The following is a 16,736-nucleotide window of genomic DNA, read 5'->3' on the forward strand; positions in this document are numbered from 1 at the left end:
GATCGTCCAAGACACTTCCTTTGATAGCTTTCAGGGTGTGATACTCAATGTCATATTCGGACAAGAGCATCTTCCAACGAGAAATTCTTCTGGTCAATGCAGGATTTTCAAAGATATACTTAATCGGGTCCATCTTGGATATCAACCAAGTTGTGTGATTCATCATATATTGACGGAGACGCTTAGCAGCCCAAGTCAGAGCACAACAAGTTTTCTCTAGCATGGAATATCGGGACTCGCAGTCAGTGAATTTCTTGCTTAAATAATAGATGGCATACTCTTTTCTTTCTGTTTCATCTTGTTGACCCAAGACACAACCCATAGATTCTTCTAGCACAATTAGATACATAATCAATGGTCTTCCCTCAACTGGAGGGGACAAAAGAAGAGGTTCTAGAAAATACTATTTAATACTATCGAAGGCTTTTTGACAATCATTCGGCCAAACACAACCCTGATCCTTTCGGAGGAGCTTAAAAATGGGAGCACAAGTAGCAGTCATATGAGATAGGAACCTTGAAATGTAGTTCAAACGTCCAAGGAATCCCCTCACCTGCTTTTCTGTTTGAGGTGATGGCATTTACTGAATGGCTTTACCCTTGTCGGGATCAACTTCAATATCCTTTTGACTGACGATAAAGCCTAAGAGCTTTCCTGATCGAACCCTAAAGATGCATTTCTTTGGGTTCAAGCGGAGTTTGTATTTTCTCAAATGCTGAAACAGTTTCGAAAGATACTCAACATGATATTCCTCAGTCTTTGATTTTGCTATCATATCATCTACATAGACTTCAATATCTTTATGCATCATGTCATGAAAAAGAGTAGTCATAGCTCGTCGATAGGTGGCACCAACATTCTTCAAGCCGAAAGACATTACCTTAAAGCAAAATGTGCCCCAAGGTGTAATAAAAGTTTTTTATCCATATCTTTCAGCGCCATTTTGATTTGTTTGTAACCGGAAAATCCATCCATGAAAGAGAAGAACTTGAACTTGGCGGTGTTGTCAACCAACATGTCTATGTGTGGCAGAGGAAAGTCATCTTTAGGACTGAATTTGTTTAGATATTTATAGTTAACGCAAATCCGAACCTTCCCGTCCTTCTTGGGAAATGGCACAATGTTGGCCAACCATTGTGGATACTCTGATGTGATAAGGAAACCTACATCAATCTGCTTTTGCACTTCCTCTTTGATTTTGATCGCCATGTCCGAACGAGTTCTTCTTAACTTTTGCTTGATCGATGGGCACTCTGGCCTCAACGGTAAACGATATTCACAATATCGGTGTCCAACTCTAGCATGTCTTGGTATGACCAAGCAAATACATCGGTATATTTTCGGAGAAGCTTATCATCCTCTCTTTGACCTCGAGCGTGAGTAGTGCTCCAACTTTGACTTATTTTCTATCCTCTTCAGACCCCAAGTTGATTACTTCCATAGGCTCTTTGAATGGTTGAATGGTCTTTTCTTCATTTTCGAGCAGTCTAGAGATTTCATCTAGAATGTTTTCTTCGTCTTCTTCTTCTTCTGCTTCGTACACATGGAATTCAAAGTTGCAAGAGGGCTATTGGTTTTAATGGATATGTCATGAATTAATTTGCACATGTGATTGTATGCTTGTTTTAGAAACAAATAAAAGTGTGAAGTTATGTGCATCTATCTGGAAGTGTTTATTTGTTTTTTTTAGATTACCATTCTCCAGAAAAAATAGCAAGACAATAAAAACAAGAATATGGAAACAAAATAACATTTTCATTGATTTAATTCTTGAAAGACAAGCCCAAACATTGTCACTTTCGCCTTAGGCATAACGAAAGGATTTTTTTGAAAAGAAAACAAACAACAAAATATTACTTTGAAATGTGAACAACAATAGGAACATCAACAGTGATCCAGTTTTGGCGAATCACTCAGCAAGCTATGAAGTCGGCCGAAACATATTTAGGATTGTCTTCCACAATGGCATTGGCTTCAGCTGCTTCGTCTTCTGACCCCAGGATATATTCAAGTTCTCTATGATGAGGAAAGTAGAAATTCACATATGCATCTTATGCCTCAAGATCGTATTTAGGATCGTCGCAATAGGGTTCCCATGATGAATCATCATCCTCAGTGACGACACTAACTTCTGGCAAAGTGGGATTGATGAACCCTCCATTATGGAAAGTTTCTTTGATTGAACGAATAGATCTACTTCCTTTTGCAATCTTCTTGGAAGTAGGAGAAAAGCCTAAACCCTCTCGGTGTTTGTTTTCTGGGAGATCCAAAATTGTTCCCCAACCATCGGTTATACCATTATTTACTAGCCGTTTTGCATCCTTGAATGAAGAGATGGATACTCCTATCTTGACATCTTTGTAAATCAAAGAAATAGCTTGGAATTGAGTTCCAACAGCTTCTTTAAGTTCAAGATAAGAGAAAGATAATAAGTGACTCACAACCAGTGCTTGCTCCCCACAGACTATCACTAGTTTCCCGTTCTTCACAAATTTAAGCTTCTGATGCAGAGTGGAAGTGATTACCCTAGCTTCATGGATCCAAGGTTGACCCAATAAACAACTATACACAGCTTCTATGTCCATCACCTGGAATGTTATCTGGAAAGTATGAGGTCTGATGGTCATAGGAAGGTTAACTTCTCCAATGACTATTTTTCTGGAACCATCAAAAGCTTTGACAATAATCCCACTACTCTTCATAGGAGCACCTTGAAAAGAAAGTCTGGAAAGTGTCGACTTCGGCATGACATTGAGAGAAGAGCCTGTATCCACTAACACACTTGACAAAGAGTCATTCATACAGTTGATTGAGATATTTAGTGCCATGTTATGATTTCTTCCTTCTTCGGGGAGCTCTTTATTACTGAAACTCAAGTTGTTGCAGGTCGTGATGTTAGCGACGATACCATCAAACTGTCCGACCATCACATCATGGTCTACATAGGCTTGTTCTAAGATTTTCTGCAAAGCTTCACGGTGAGCCTCAGAGTTCATCAACAAAGATAACACAAATATCTTGGAAGGTGTAATGCAGTAATTGTTCCACCACATTGTATTCACTTTTCCTGATGAGCTTCAACACCTCACTGTTATCACTTTTCGGATTCATGTTATCAGATTGGCCAACCAGTTCATAAGGGATCTCAACATGAGCCTGCTTTCCTGCTGCGACATCCTCAGTCCTTTTTTCAAATATACACCCACTCCTTGTGACCTTGCTTACATTAGCAACGTTAACAATGGAGGGTAGAGGAACATCTTTTCCATTCTCAGTCATTGTTGCATTGTACTTGTAAGACACAACTTTATCAGATTGGTAGGGAACTGGGCCCGGTAAGTTAATGTCCAGAGGAGTCACAGAAGTCTTCCGACTATCATAAGTAATATGTATAGGCTCGGAGTCATTGAACTGAGGAACTATGACATTCACTTCATTGTCACTATTGACCATATTGACCTGATTATAATCTTTGGCTTGGTAGGCTACAATGTAACCTTGGTCCATTTGATCCTGGAGATCCATTACAACAGTTAGGCATCCTTGAGAGTTCCTGGAACAAACCCTGCAAGAGGCGTAGTTATATGGAGGCACAAAACCATTCTTTTTATATCTGGCGTGTGTATTTACTAAGTTCTTGCCCAACAACCGTACATCATAGATCTGGAAATTGCCCGAGCAACCATATACCATGTTAATTGAGGCTGAACCATGTTGCGGTAGAGGATTAACTTGAACATTGGGGTTTATGTCCTTAAATGAAAGGATACCACTCTTGATGAGCCTCTGAACATCTGACTTTAGACCAAAATAGTTTTCAATGCTATGTCCTGGTGCCCCTTGATGGTAAGCATAAAATTGATCTGCCTTGTACTAATACGGAAGGTCCTTCGGCACAGGTGGTGGAGACCTTGTCTGGACATGATTTTTAGCTAGCAGTGCAGGATATAATTCTGCATAGGACATTGGGATAGGATCAAACTGTGGCCTTTTTTTAATACGATTTTGATTATTGAATTGAGAGAAAGCCTGTTGTGGAGGCTGTTGATGTTGTTGATTTGATGGTTGTTGTTGAACATGTTTTTGTTGCTGATGCTGTTGAGGATATTGTTTTTGATGTTGATGTGAGAATTGTGGCTGATAAATTGGCGCTACCATTGGTGGACTAATGATTGGTGAAACGGCTACAACATGTTGATACTTTCTTCTTTTGTCTGCCATATGAAACGACACTAACATCTGATTTTTTCTTCTTGGATAAATTATTGGCGAATTTCTTAACATGACTAGAAGCGCCGACTTCCTTAGTCAAACGTGCCTCTCGGACTGTTTCCTGAAGTCGCATGCCCATGTCTACCATCTTAGTGAAATCACTGGGTGCGCTGGCGATCATGCAGTCATAATAGAATGAACTCAAAGTTTTCAAAAAGATTTTAGTCATCTCTTTCTCTTCAAGTGGAGGGAAAATCTTGCAGCAATTTCACACCACCTTTGAGCATATTCCTTGAAACTCTCTTTGTCTTTCTGAGACATGGCCCGAAGTTGATCTCTGCCCAGAGCCATATCTACATTATATTTGTATTGACGAACAAAAGCTTCACCAAGGCTGTTGAAAATAAGAATCTTCGAGCCATCCAAACCCATGTACCACTTAAGAGCGGCACCAGTTAAACTGTCTTGAAAGTAGTGGATCAGAAGCTGATGTATGTCAGTCTGAGTGGGCATCTTCCTAGCATACATCACCAAATTACTATGAGGACATGAATTTCATTTGTATTTCTTGAAGTATGGTACTTTGAATTTAGGCAGAATTTGAACATTAGGAACCAAGCAGAGTTCGGAAGCGTTCTTGCCAAAAAGATCCTTACCTCAAAGAGCATTGATTTCCCTTTGCATTTCTAAGAACTAATCTTGAAATCCCTCTAACCTTTCATCTACTCTCACAACTTCGCTTGGAGCAGTGTGAAAAATGTTTTCTTCATTATAAGAAGTTGTATGCACCACAGAAGGAGGTATAGACATCACAGCAATCACTATTGGAGCTTCATCGTTTTGAGGGAGGTATCTCGTTGGAATATAACCGTGAGGCATGCCCCAAGGGAAACCGGATGGCATGTGATATTGTTGATCATTGACGGCCGCCACTGGAATGGGTGTCGAGACATTCTCAGAGACTATTGTTCATTGCAATGGATCTTGAGAATTGTTCGATGACTGATTCTGAGCAGCCACCAAAGTGTCCATCATAACAGTAAGCCTTTCAAAACTGTCTTTCAAGGTGATTACTTCCTTCCTTCCTGAGCTCTTAGTATTCTTGTTCAAGCTGACTCATCCTTCTCCGGCGACTGGCTCAAGTATTATACAGGTGATTCAGTTTGACTATTGGAGGGAGAAGACACGTGTAAGTTTCTTGAAATACAGGAACTTGTGCTTGAATGATGCATGATATGTAGATGCAACAGATGAGTTTTAATTTTTAAGAAACTTAATAATTTATTGGAAATCATATAGAGACAAAATTTGGTATAAGCTGAACAAAAACCTCTTTTTATTAAACAATTGATGGATTACAAAGGATGAAATACTATTTCAACAATCCTAAACAATACAAGAGGAAAACAGCTAAGTCTATGATTCCTAAGGAATCTCATATGTAGAAGGTCATGTTGCTAGCTGACGCTTCCTCTTCTTCCTCTTTAGCTTAGCGTTCTCAACCATAAGCTTGTCGATGATTCCCTTCCAAGCACTTGAGGTGGGAGGTATGCTGGAGTACTCAAGAAATGGCTGGACTTTAGAGAGAATCAAACCTTCTTGCTCCTCCTATTTTTTCACAGCTTGTTGTTCCAGAATCTCAATCAAATCATCCTTCTCCTTTAGCTGCTGCTCCATCTTCATCTTCTTATCATTCAAGACATGGTACTTGCCTTCCCAAGTGTCTCTTTCCAATTTCAACCTAGCCAAAATTTCTTGAAACTCTTCCTTATTCTCAATAGGAATGGTGGACGATGATGTTATAGCATAAGGGAATGAGGTCTTCTCAAGAGCATAGGGCATCTTAAGTTCACTGGCTCTAGTATAAACCCATTGGGTGTAGGGCTCAAAAGCAACATAATTCTTTCTTCCTAATCAGTCTTTTCCTTTCATGTGAATGTTGTGCCAAGCATGTATGATTTTATCCTTCAAATCGGAACTCTCTTCTTTGTTGAGGTAAAAGAAACCTAACAACAGAAGGTTATCGGGTTTATCTACCATAGGATATCCTAACTAGCGTCTAGAAAGGATGGGGTTATAGTTAAATTCCCCCATGTACACCAAGGAGAGGTGCATTAGGAAATTCACCACAACTGTCAATAATTACTCCAACATCATAGGAGGGGTAATACCAATGTATACTCCCTTGATCAATGGACATGAACCTCTAAGACCATCTGAGCTTCTGCGGATTCTCCATGAAGAGCCTGGATCTGGGTAAGTGAGAAAGAAACCACATATATAGGAGAGGTGCACAACAAAGAATGGTTCCATCAACTTTCTTAGTTCTGTGATGGATAGAATGGTAGGTATATCCAAGTAATGTGGGTATTGAGTTACCAATTAAGAAGATTCATACAACATTAACATCCACAAAGTCATCAATGTTTAGGAAGAGCACAATTCCATAAATGAGTAGAGCAAAAGTGGCTTCAAAGGCATCTTTACTATTTGCTTCTATAAAGATAAAGGCTTTCTCCATCAGGAATCTAGAGGTTAGACCTAGAATCCCTCCTTTTTTTAATGAAGTTGGCCTTCACAACAGATGTTTCTAGGTGAAGTGCTTCTGCAATAGTTGCTGGTGTAGGGGTCTTCTCTGAACCACTGAATGGTAATTTGTCAGAGACTGGCAAACCAAACCAATAAGAGTATTCTTCTAGAGTAGGCATAAGATGGTAGTCTGGAAATGTGAAGCAATAAAACTGTACCAGGGTGTTGAGAACTCCATCTTTAACCTTGGTCTTTAAGATACCCACAAGTCTTCCATACTGAACTTTGAAATCCTCTGGACTAACTAACATAGAACCAAGCTTCTTCAACTCTGTTAAGTCAGGACATTTGAGACTGTATTTCTTGGTATTCCTCCTTCTAAGTTCCATTTTACCTATCGATATTTGCAAAAGAAAACTATTTAGTTTCTTGGTTTTTATGCAAAAAGGTTTTTATGGATGCATGAATGCATGTTTCACAAATACGGGTTTAAGGTTTTGACATTAAGCATGGAGCCAAGGGTCTAACCATCCCATAATGTATGAACTAATGGGTTTATTTTGTACCTATAGAATAAGGTTCTAAAGTGGTCCCCAGAGTCATAGGTCCATCTTTCGGATATTATCGATTTAATGACTTGCTCGCAAACCAATAATATTATCAAGAGAAACTCGTCTGAGTGTAGCATCGCGTTACAATTACCTCAGATCTTACACCTGGATAATCTCCGCACTACATCCTAAAAAGGCTCAGAGGGGTTGAAAGGGTTCTAAAGGTCCTCAGTTTCTTAGACTCCCAAATCGAAGATAATAATGGCACTACGATTTACTTGCAACAACAAATATTACCATCAAAGGGATCTCCACTGAGCAGGGTTATATCAAATGTTAATCATGTTTAGGATTACTCCAGACATGTAACTTTGATTATACCACCATCCTATCTTATTTGCATTCTCTAATCCGGGTTAGGATTTCCTCATCACTTATAGATCTCCATAATGAAACCCAAGCAAACATAGTAACAAATAATAATAATAATAAACACAAACAATTTTGGTATCACCCACTTAATATTCTATCCCTAGTGAAGTCACCATTTCTGTCGCGGTGAAGAATCAGAGACCAAGCTAGTGAAGTCACCATTTCTTGAACTCCGTGCCATGATCACTTCTAATCCGGACCACACAGCAGTCCTTTTCCCTTTGAAGTCTTATGCACAGGTCTTTGAAGACATCAAATGTATCTGACTTCTCTCTGATGAAGCTTATCCACGTGTATCTGGAATGGTCATCCACCACCACGTATGCATATTTCTTCCCACCAAGACTTTCAACCTGCATAGGTCCCATTAGGTCCATGTGCAGCAGTTCCAGAACTCTGGAGGTTGTGGGATGTCCCAGCTTCGGATGTGACGTCTTGGTTTGCTTGCCCACCTGGCATTCTCCACAGACTCTTCCTTCATCAATCAGAAGCTTTGGAATTCCTCTGACTGCTTCCTTGGATATAATCTTCTTCATTCCCCGTAAGTGGAGATGTCCAAGGCGTCTATGCCACAACTTCAAATCCTGTTCTTCCTTGGCTGAGGAGCATGTTGTGGAAAAATTAGAGACTTCAGGTTCCCACAGGTAGCAGTTATCTTTGGACCTGGTTCCTCTCTTAACTTCCTGATTGTCACCATTTGTCACAATGTATAGCTCCTTAGTAAACTGAACATGAAACCCTTGATCACACAGCTGACTTATGCTGATGAGGTTTGCAGTTAGTCCTCTTACTAACAGCACATTATTCAGTTTTGGCACTCCAGAACAGTCAAGTTTGCCCACACCTTTTATCTTTCCTTTGGCACCATCACCAAAGGTCACATAGCTGGTAGTGTGAGGTTGAATATCTACCAGTAGATTTTCCATACCAGTCATATGTCTTGAGCATCCACTGTCAAAGTACCAGTCTTCTCTGGTAGAAGCCCTTAGAGCAGTGTGTGCTATCCTAGCATACCATTGTTGCTTCTTAATGGGAACATAGCGCTTATGTGTTTTATGCTTAGGCCTGACATGCGAGGCTTGGTTAGGGAAACCATGAATCCAGTAGCAGAAGGCTTTTATATGACCAAGCCTACCACAGTGGTGACATCTCCACTCCTGGTATTTCCTCTTCTGATGATCATTCATCCTAGTTCCTCGATGTTGAGACATTGGCTTTGACTTCCGCTTGAACTTCTGAACTTTAGCCTTTGGGCGTTTGTGTTCAGTTGAGGATCTTTTCCCAAATCCCAGGCCAGATTTGGTTCCAGACTGCTGTCCCACCTTTAGAATCTCTTCCAAGGTGTCAGTTCCCTTATTCATCATTTTGATGGATTTAGTCATTTGATTCAGCTTGGAGGTTAGCAGGGCTATCTCACCATTTAGACCCTCTATGACAGACAGTTGCTTCTGTCTCTCATCTTCCAGTTCCTTGATGAGTTTCTTTTGCTTTTCTCCTTGTGCACGCACTTCTGCACTGGTGGAACACAGCTTCTTATAGGCTGTAGCAAGTTCATCAAAGGTCAGTTCATCTGCACTTGAGTCATCATCAGAGGCACAAACACTGGTTAGTGCAGTGACATGTTTGGCAGATTCTCCTTCAGATTCACTTTCAGAGTCTCCTTCAGACCATGTGATAGCTAACCCCTTATTTTGTAATTTGAGGTAAGTAGGGCATTCAGCTCTGACGTGTTCATACCCTTCACAATCATGACACTGGATTCCCTTGCCGTGATTGAACTTCTCATCAGAAGTTGATCTTTTCTTAATGTCAGACGGGATGTTCTTGACATTAGGTCTACCTCTTTGATCAATCTTCTTCACGAACTTGTTGAACTGTCTCCCCAGCATGGCTAAGGCTTCTGATATACTTTCATCACCTCCAGAATATCCTGCTTCTGACTCCTCTTCAGCATTAGACACAAAAGCTATACTTTTGTTCTTCTTCTCAGCATACTCACCCAAGCCCATTTCAAAGGTCTGGAGAGAACCAATGAGCTCATCCACCTTCATGTTGCAGATGTCCTGCGCCTCCTCTATGGCTGTGACCTTCATAGCAAATCTCTTAGGCAAGGACCTGAGAATCTTTCTTACAAGTTTCTCTTCAGCCATTTTCTCACCTAGTCCACCAGAGGTGTTTGCAATTTCAAGAATATTCATGTGAAAGTCATGAATAGTCTCATCCTCTTTCATCCTCAGATTTTCAAACTTGGTGGTCAGCATCTGAAGTTTGGACATCTTCACCTTGGAAGTACCTTCATGAGTTACCTTGAGGGTATCCCAAACTTCCTTAGCTAGTTCACAGTGGTGTACCAGCCTGAAGATGTTCTTACTGATTCCATTGAACAATGCATTTAAGGCTTTGGAATTTCCAAGAGCTAATGCCTCTTGCTCCTTGTCCCACTCTTCTTCAGGAATCTGCACACTGACTCCATCTTCACCTGTCCTCATTGGATGTTCCCATCCTTTGTTGACAGCTCTCCAGACTTTGCTGTCTAGAGACCTTAAAAAGGCTATCATACGAGGCTTCCAGTCATCATAATTAGAGCCATCCAACATGGGTGGTCTGTTTGAGTGTCCTAAATCCTTGTCCATGGTACTAGAAAGTAACTTCCCTAGATCTCACCCAGAAATTCACAGGCAGGGTACCTGCTCTGATGCCAATTGAAATTCTAGTTATCAGACTTTGGATGTCACACTGGTTGTTATGACATCCAATTCTGCACAGACAGGGATTATGCAAAACTTAACAGTAAGTGCAGTAAATAACACAAGTAATTGTTCACCCAGTTCAGTCCAACATGACCTACATCTGGGGGCTACCAAGCCAGGGAGGAAATCCACTATTAGTAGTATCAATTCAAAGCTAAACTCACTCGTTTACAACTTATCACTTAATCCCTACCCAATGCAATTTCAATCTTAACCTAAGATCAGAGTTCCTACTCACTCCCCCTCAATCACCTCAGTGATTACTATCTTTAAACAATATTAAAGACAAGTTGAAGTCACACTTCAAACAACTTTTGATTGTGCTTCACAGCTTTAATCAAGATACACAGCACTCACGCTTAAAAGCTTTGAGCGACACAACACTTACAACTCAATGAACACCCTATGCCACAGCAATCATCTACTTGATAATGGCTTGGCTTACAAGATACGTCTAATACAAGACTCACAAAAATACAGCAGTGAAGTATGATGGACACACAAAATCTTCACGCCTCAAAATCCCTGAAACTGAATGAAGGAACGCCTTCCTTTTTATATTGCAGTATCCTGGGCTTTTGCACCTGTATTCTCCTGAATTTAAGGTCACGCGAGTTCCCATAAATTCAACATTTAGGTTACTAACAAATAGGCTATTTGTTAGGTTCATTGAATGTAGCTTGGTTGTTGATTTCCTGGATTTTCTCTCAGTTGTTGAATCCCTGAAGAATAGCCTGAGAAAAAGCTGAAACAGAAAACTGAACAACCTACAATATAGCATATGCTGTCAGGCATGAATGTCACGACATTCAGCTTGACATCAAGGTCCATATGCTGAGTCTGTTTTTCCAGAAAACAGACTGTACAATTTTGCTGACCTGTACATGATCAAAATGACCATACTCCAGTAACAGCTTGCATTAATAAATGTCAAAGTGTCCAACTTAACATTTACACATTTGGCCTTAAGTTAGTTCTGTTATTCTTTGAAAAACAAACTAAGTTACATGCTGAAGTATAGCAGAACACAACTCTGTCTAATGTTCAGTAGCTGCTGTCAATGATGAATGTCATAACATCCAGTTTGACATTCAGTCAGTAGGCCTTATGCCAGGTCTGGTCTTTCCTTGATAACCAGACTGGAAATAAATACTAAGTTCTAACAGAACACCTGCTGTTCTATTCCTTAGTATCTGTTGACAGGTATGAATGTCACAGCATCCGGTTTGACATTCAATAAGTCCTGTGTTAGCTAGTCCTGCAGTAACTACAACGTAGTCACACATACATGTCATGATATCAGTCAAGACATTAGTACCCATCTAGTGTTTTACCATATAATGCAGCCAATTAAACACCTACAAACTCCCCCTTTGGCAAATTTTTGGCTAAAACACTTTGATCCCCATAACAGAGTTCATAGCAGCGAAATCACACACCTAGCAGGAATTAATACTAGCTAATACACTCAGAGTGGCAGCACACTCACACACATGGAAGTTAAATAAAAACTTCACACAGCAACACACACATACAGAAGTTAAATCTAAACTTCAACAACACACAGCAGCTGCAGGGGAGGAATTTGTCATGAGAGTCTGTTGTAGAGACCCACTCTGTTTGTCAGGGGTTAATTACTCCCCCTTTTTGTCAAAAATGTTGCCAAAGCCAACAACTTGACCAGAGAATAATGACAGAGTTACAGACTTGGTTTTACTTCACAGTTTCAACCAAGTTGTCATCCACTTGATCTTGCTTCACAGCTTTGATCAAGTAATCACCCACTTTTGCTTTACAGTAGGTACCACCATATCAGATGCCATGATTTTGTTTCTGACATCCAGAACTACTCCTGCATGAACAGCATCCTTGAACTCCTGCAGGTACATTGGTCTTCTCACAGTAGGGTGTCTCGTTACCCTCTTGTATCCACCCTTGTTGCAAGTAGCATAGCTATGATCTGTTGACCAATCATAGCCTAGTACAAATTGTTTAATAGGTAGAGATATTAAACAATTTGTCCCAAACATCAGTGGTTGCTATAAGGTCTCAGAGAGACATATTCCCAGTTTGCTCCTTAAGTTTTCAAACTGAGTAGCATCCAGAGCCTTTGTAAATATGTCAGCCAGTTGAAGATCCGTGGCTACATGTTCCAACGTGATCACCTTGTCTTCCACCAGATCTCTGATGAAGTGGTGCCTAATGTCAATATGTTTGGTCCTGCTGTGTTGGATGGGATTCTTGGAGATATTGATGGCACTGAGATTATCACAGAACAATGTCATGACATTTTGAGTGACATGGTACTCAGTGAGCATCTGTTTCATCCAAACCAGTTGAGAACAACTGCTTCCAGCAGCTATGTATTCAGCCTCTACAGTGGACAGAGAAACACAATTCTGCTTCTTGCTGAACCACGATATGAGGTTGTCTCCTAAGAAGAAGCATCCACCTGATGTGCTTTTTCTGTCATCAGCACTCCCAGCCCAGTCAGCATCATAGTACCCAGATAGGACAGGCTCAGACCCATGTGAATACAGCATCCCATAGTCACAGGTCCCATTGATGTACTTGAGAATTCGTTTGACTTGATTCAACTGGCTCACCTTAGGCTCTGCTTGATATCTGGCACACACTCCAACTGCATAAGAAATGTCAGGTCTACTTGCAGTTAGGTACAGCAGGCTACCTATCATGCTTCTATACAGGCATTGATCAACACTAGGCCCTCCGTCATCTTTGGTTAACTTCAGATGAGTGGGAGCAGGAGTCCTCTTGTGCCTAGCATTATCCATACCAAACTTCTTAACTATGTTCTTGGCATACTTGCTTTGGGAGAGAAACATAGAGTCCTCCATTTGGTTTACTTGCATTCCAAGGAAATAGGTCAGTTCTCCCACTAGACGCATTTCAAACTCAGACTGCATCTGGTGAACAAATTTTTGAACCATTTGTTCTGACATTCCACCAAAGACTATATCATCAACATAGATTTGAGCTATCATGATTTTGCCTTCTTCATCCTTCACAAACAAGGTTTTATCTATGCCACCCTTTCTGTATCCATTTGAGGTCAGAAATTCGGTTAACCTTTCATACCATGCTCTAGGTGCTTGTTTCAACCCATACAAGGCTTTCCTCAACTTGTACACATGCTCAGGTTGATTAGGATCACAGAACCCTTTAGGTTGTTCCACATAGACTTCTTCATTCAGGTAGCCATTCAAGAATGCACTCTTCGCATCCATTTGGAATAGCTTAAACTTCAGGATGCATGCTACCCCCAACAGCAATCTGATGGACTCAAGTCTAGCCACAGGAGCAAATGTCTCATCAAAATCTACCCCTTCAACTTGAGTGTATCCTTGAGCTACTAGTCTTGCTTTATTCCTAGTAATTACTCCTTTCTCATCAGATTTGTTTTTGTAGATCCACTTGGTACCAATGATGTTGGTCCCTTCAGGTCTTGGAACTAGCTCCCAGACTTCATTCCTTTTGAACTGCTCAAGTTCCTCTTGCATGGCAGTGATCCAGTATTCGTCAGTCAGGGCTTCTTTCACATTCTTTGGTTCAACCTTGGATATAAAGCAGGAATTTGAGTTTATTCCCCGTGACCTGGTAGTTACACCACTGGTGGGATCCCCTATGATAAGATCCTTAGGGTGGTCTTTCTGAATTCTGATAGATGGCACTTTGGTGATTGCATCTACTTCACATTCAGGAGGAGGTTCCTGTACTTCTTCAGACTTGACTGGACTGTCAATTGAACTGTCAAGGAATGTTTCAACATCCTCCATGACATCGGTTCCTTCCTCTTTATCATCCACAATAACATTTATGGATTCCATCAGGACATTGGTCCTGTAGTTGAACACTCTGTAGGCTCTGCTGTTAGTGGAGTATCCCAGAAATATACCTCCATCACTTTTGGGATCTAGCTTCCTTCTCTGTTCATGATCTGTGAGAATGTAGCATTTACTTCCAAAGATATGAAAGTACTTCACAGTGGGTTTTCTGCCTTTCCATATTTCATATAGAATGGAGGAGGTTCCTTTTCTCAAGGTGACTCTGTTGTGAACATAGCAAGCGGTATTCATTGCTTCAGCCCAGAAGTGCATGGAGAGCTTCTTTGCATGAATCATTGCTCTGGCAGATTCTTGAATAGTTCTATTTTTTATTTCAACTATCCCATTCTGCTGAGGAGTTATAGGGGAGGAGAACTCATGACTTATTCCTTCAGACGAGCAAAACTCATCAAACTTGGAATTCTTGAACTCCGTGCCATGATCACTTCTAATCCGGACCACACAGCAGTCCTTTTCCCTTTGAAGTCTTATGCACAGGTCTTTGAAGACATCAAATGTATCTGACTTCTCTCTGATGAAGCTTATCCACGTGTATCTGGAATGGTCATCCACCACCACGTATGCATATTTCTTCCCACCAAGACTTTCAACCTGCATAGGTCCCATTAGGTCCATGTGCAGCAGTTCCAGAACTCTGGAGGTTGTGGGATGTCCCAGCTTCGGATGTGACGTCTTGGTTTGCTTGCCCACCTGGCATTCTCCACAGACTCTTCCTTCATCAATCAGAAGCTTTGGAATTCCTCTGACTGCTTCCTTGGATATAATAAAAGTCAAAAGTAAGAAGTTTTCAAATCAAAACTAATAAAATGTCAGAGATTACAGGTAAGGGGGTTGGTTACACAGAGGGATGGTGTTAGCACCCAAAGTGTCATAGGTACTCCTAGGGAGCCATTTCTTGTTTGCATATGTATTTTGGACAAAGTGATGTTTACAAACAAATAGAATGGGGGGATGAGAAAAGAATTCATTAATTATATTTTTGTGTTTGACAAGACCTTCGGACTACGTACCAAATTTCAAAGTCGATGCATTGCTTTTAATTAAAAATTAAGTTTGAAAGGAACAATGGCCTAGAAAATGGTTTGAATGAGTTAGTTCTTTTTTACTTTTGAAAATTTGAAGTCAAGTATAGTTAAGTATATTCACAAGTTTGATTTAAGAAAAGAAGTTTAAAATGCAATGGCATAAGGCCAAAGTTTCTAGTTTGCAAAATGGTCTAAGTTTAAAAAATGACAAGTTCAAACAAAGAAGTTTTAAAAGGGGCAAGAGATTTTGAAATTAAAGAGATGGGGAGGATATGAAGAGACTAATCCTAAGCACAAATTTAAAAGTTAAGAGTTAAAAAGATCTGACTGATGGGTAGCAATCCAATAGGCACGAATGCCATATAGAAACCCCAAATTCCCTTGGATATTAGAATCAAGCGACAAACAATGCATACAATATTAACTTGAAGAGCAAGGCATCAAATAAAGATAGCCTCATCCAAGCTTTAGCCACTCCATGATCTCCTTCAAATTTGCTCATCAAGTCATAGGTTCAAACTAACAACTTCACAATGATCATGTTGCAGATGGACTCAAATGTTTCTTCAATGATGTATCAAATGAAGTTTCAAATTGGAAGCACTTGGTTACATGAAGATTGGCATTAGCCAAATCCTTTAGCATAAGAATGTTGCCTAAATTCTAAGTCCAATTGTCCAAGATCAAGTCAATAGTCCACACAAAAGTTTTTTAGGGTTTTTGTTGTTATTATGTACATTAATGGTCAAAGACCACACAAACAAACAAAATATACACAAGCAAGATATATCACACAATATGGTCCAAATGGACAAAGTGAAAATAGCATTAATATAAACAATTATAATGGTATGAATAATAGCAAATGAATATAGACTTGAAATTAAATGGCATTAAAGTAAATGGCTTGAAATTAAATGTTAGTTGTTAATGAGTTAGAAGTTAGTATTGTTTTTCTTTTGCTTTTTTTTTGTTTTAAGTCATTCTTTGGAGAACACTCAACCCACTTATCATAAACATGGATCCTTGAGCCAAGACATCTTCCGAAGGAAGGAAAAAAGGTCAAGTTTCCACACAATACCATGAAAGAGGGGAGACTTACAATCTCACTAACTAGAATGCTATGCCTTTTGTGTCAAAAATTTAGCGCTATGTTAAGCAATCGTAATTGGACTTATGTAGAAGTCACAACTATTTGAGGTCGGACAATAGAATTTTGGTGTTAATGCATGTTAGAGACATAATATAATGGACTATGCTCATGAAATATACCACACACAAAAAGAATATACAAAAGAGGTGGCCTAATCTCATCCTAACTTATGTTGATTTTGCAATCAACTAGCCTTAGGATTTTGAGACGTCATAGGC

General features: G+C 40.0%; 1 protein-coding gene across 1 annotated transcript; it reads right to left on the reverse strand.

Moving 5' to 3' along the window:
• Positions 1-2,051: 2,051 nt before the first annotated feature.
• LOC127122814 (uncharacterized) lies at positions 2,052-3,693 on the reverse strand. The gene is made up of 2 exons (XM_051053096.1): positions 3,085-3,693; positions 2,052-2,984 (listed from the first exon to the last, which is right to left on the reverse strand). Exons 1-2 carry the CDS (start codon positions 3,691-3,693, stop codon positions 2,052-2,054), a joined length of 1,542 nt encoding a protein of 513 aa, XP_050909053.1.
• Positions 3,694-16,736: the final 13,043 nt, after the last annotated feature.

Source organism: Lathyrus oleraceus, chromosome 2 (genome assembly GCF_024323335.1).
Source record: "Lathyrus oleraceus cultivar Zhongwan6 chromosome 2, CAAS_Psat_ZW6_1.0, whole genome shotgun sequence".
Taxonomy (NCBI): Eukaryota; Viridiplantae; Streptophyta; class Magnoliopsida; order Fabales; family Fabaceae; genus Lathyrus; species Lathyrus oleraceus.

Bases quoted from the DNA above. Each gene is read 5' to 3' on its own strand.
- LOC127122814 (XM_051053096.1), bottom strand. From the start codon at position 3,693: ATGGTATATGGTTGCTCGGGCAATTTCCAGATCTATGATGTACGGTTG. The intron at 2,985-3,084 runs GTGTTGAAGCTC...ATGAACTCTGAG, and splicing joins CGAAAAGTGATAACAGTGAG to GCTCACCGTGAAGCTTTGCA.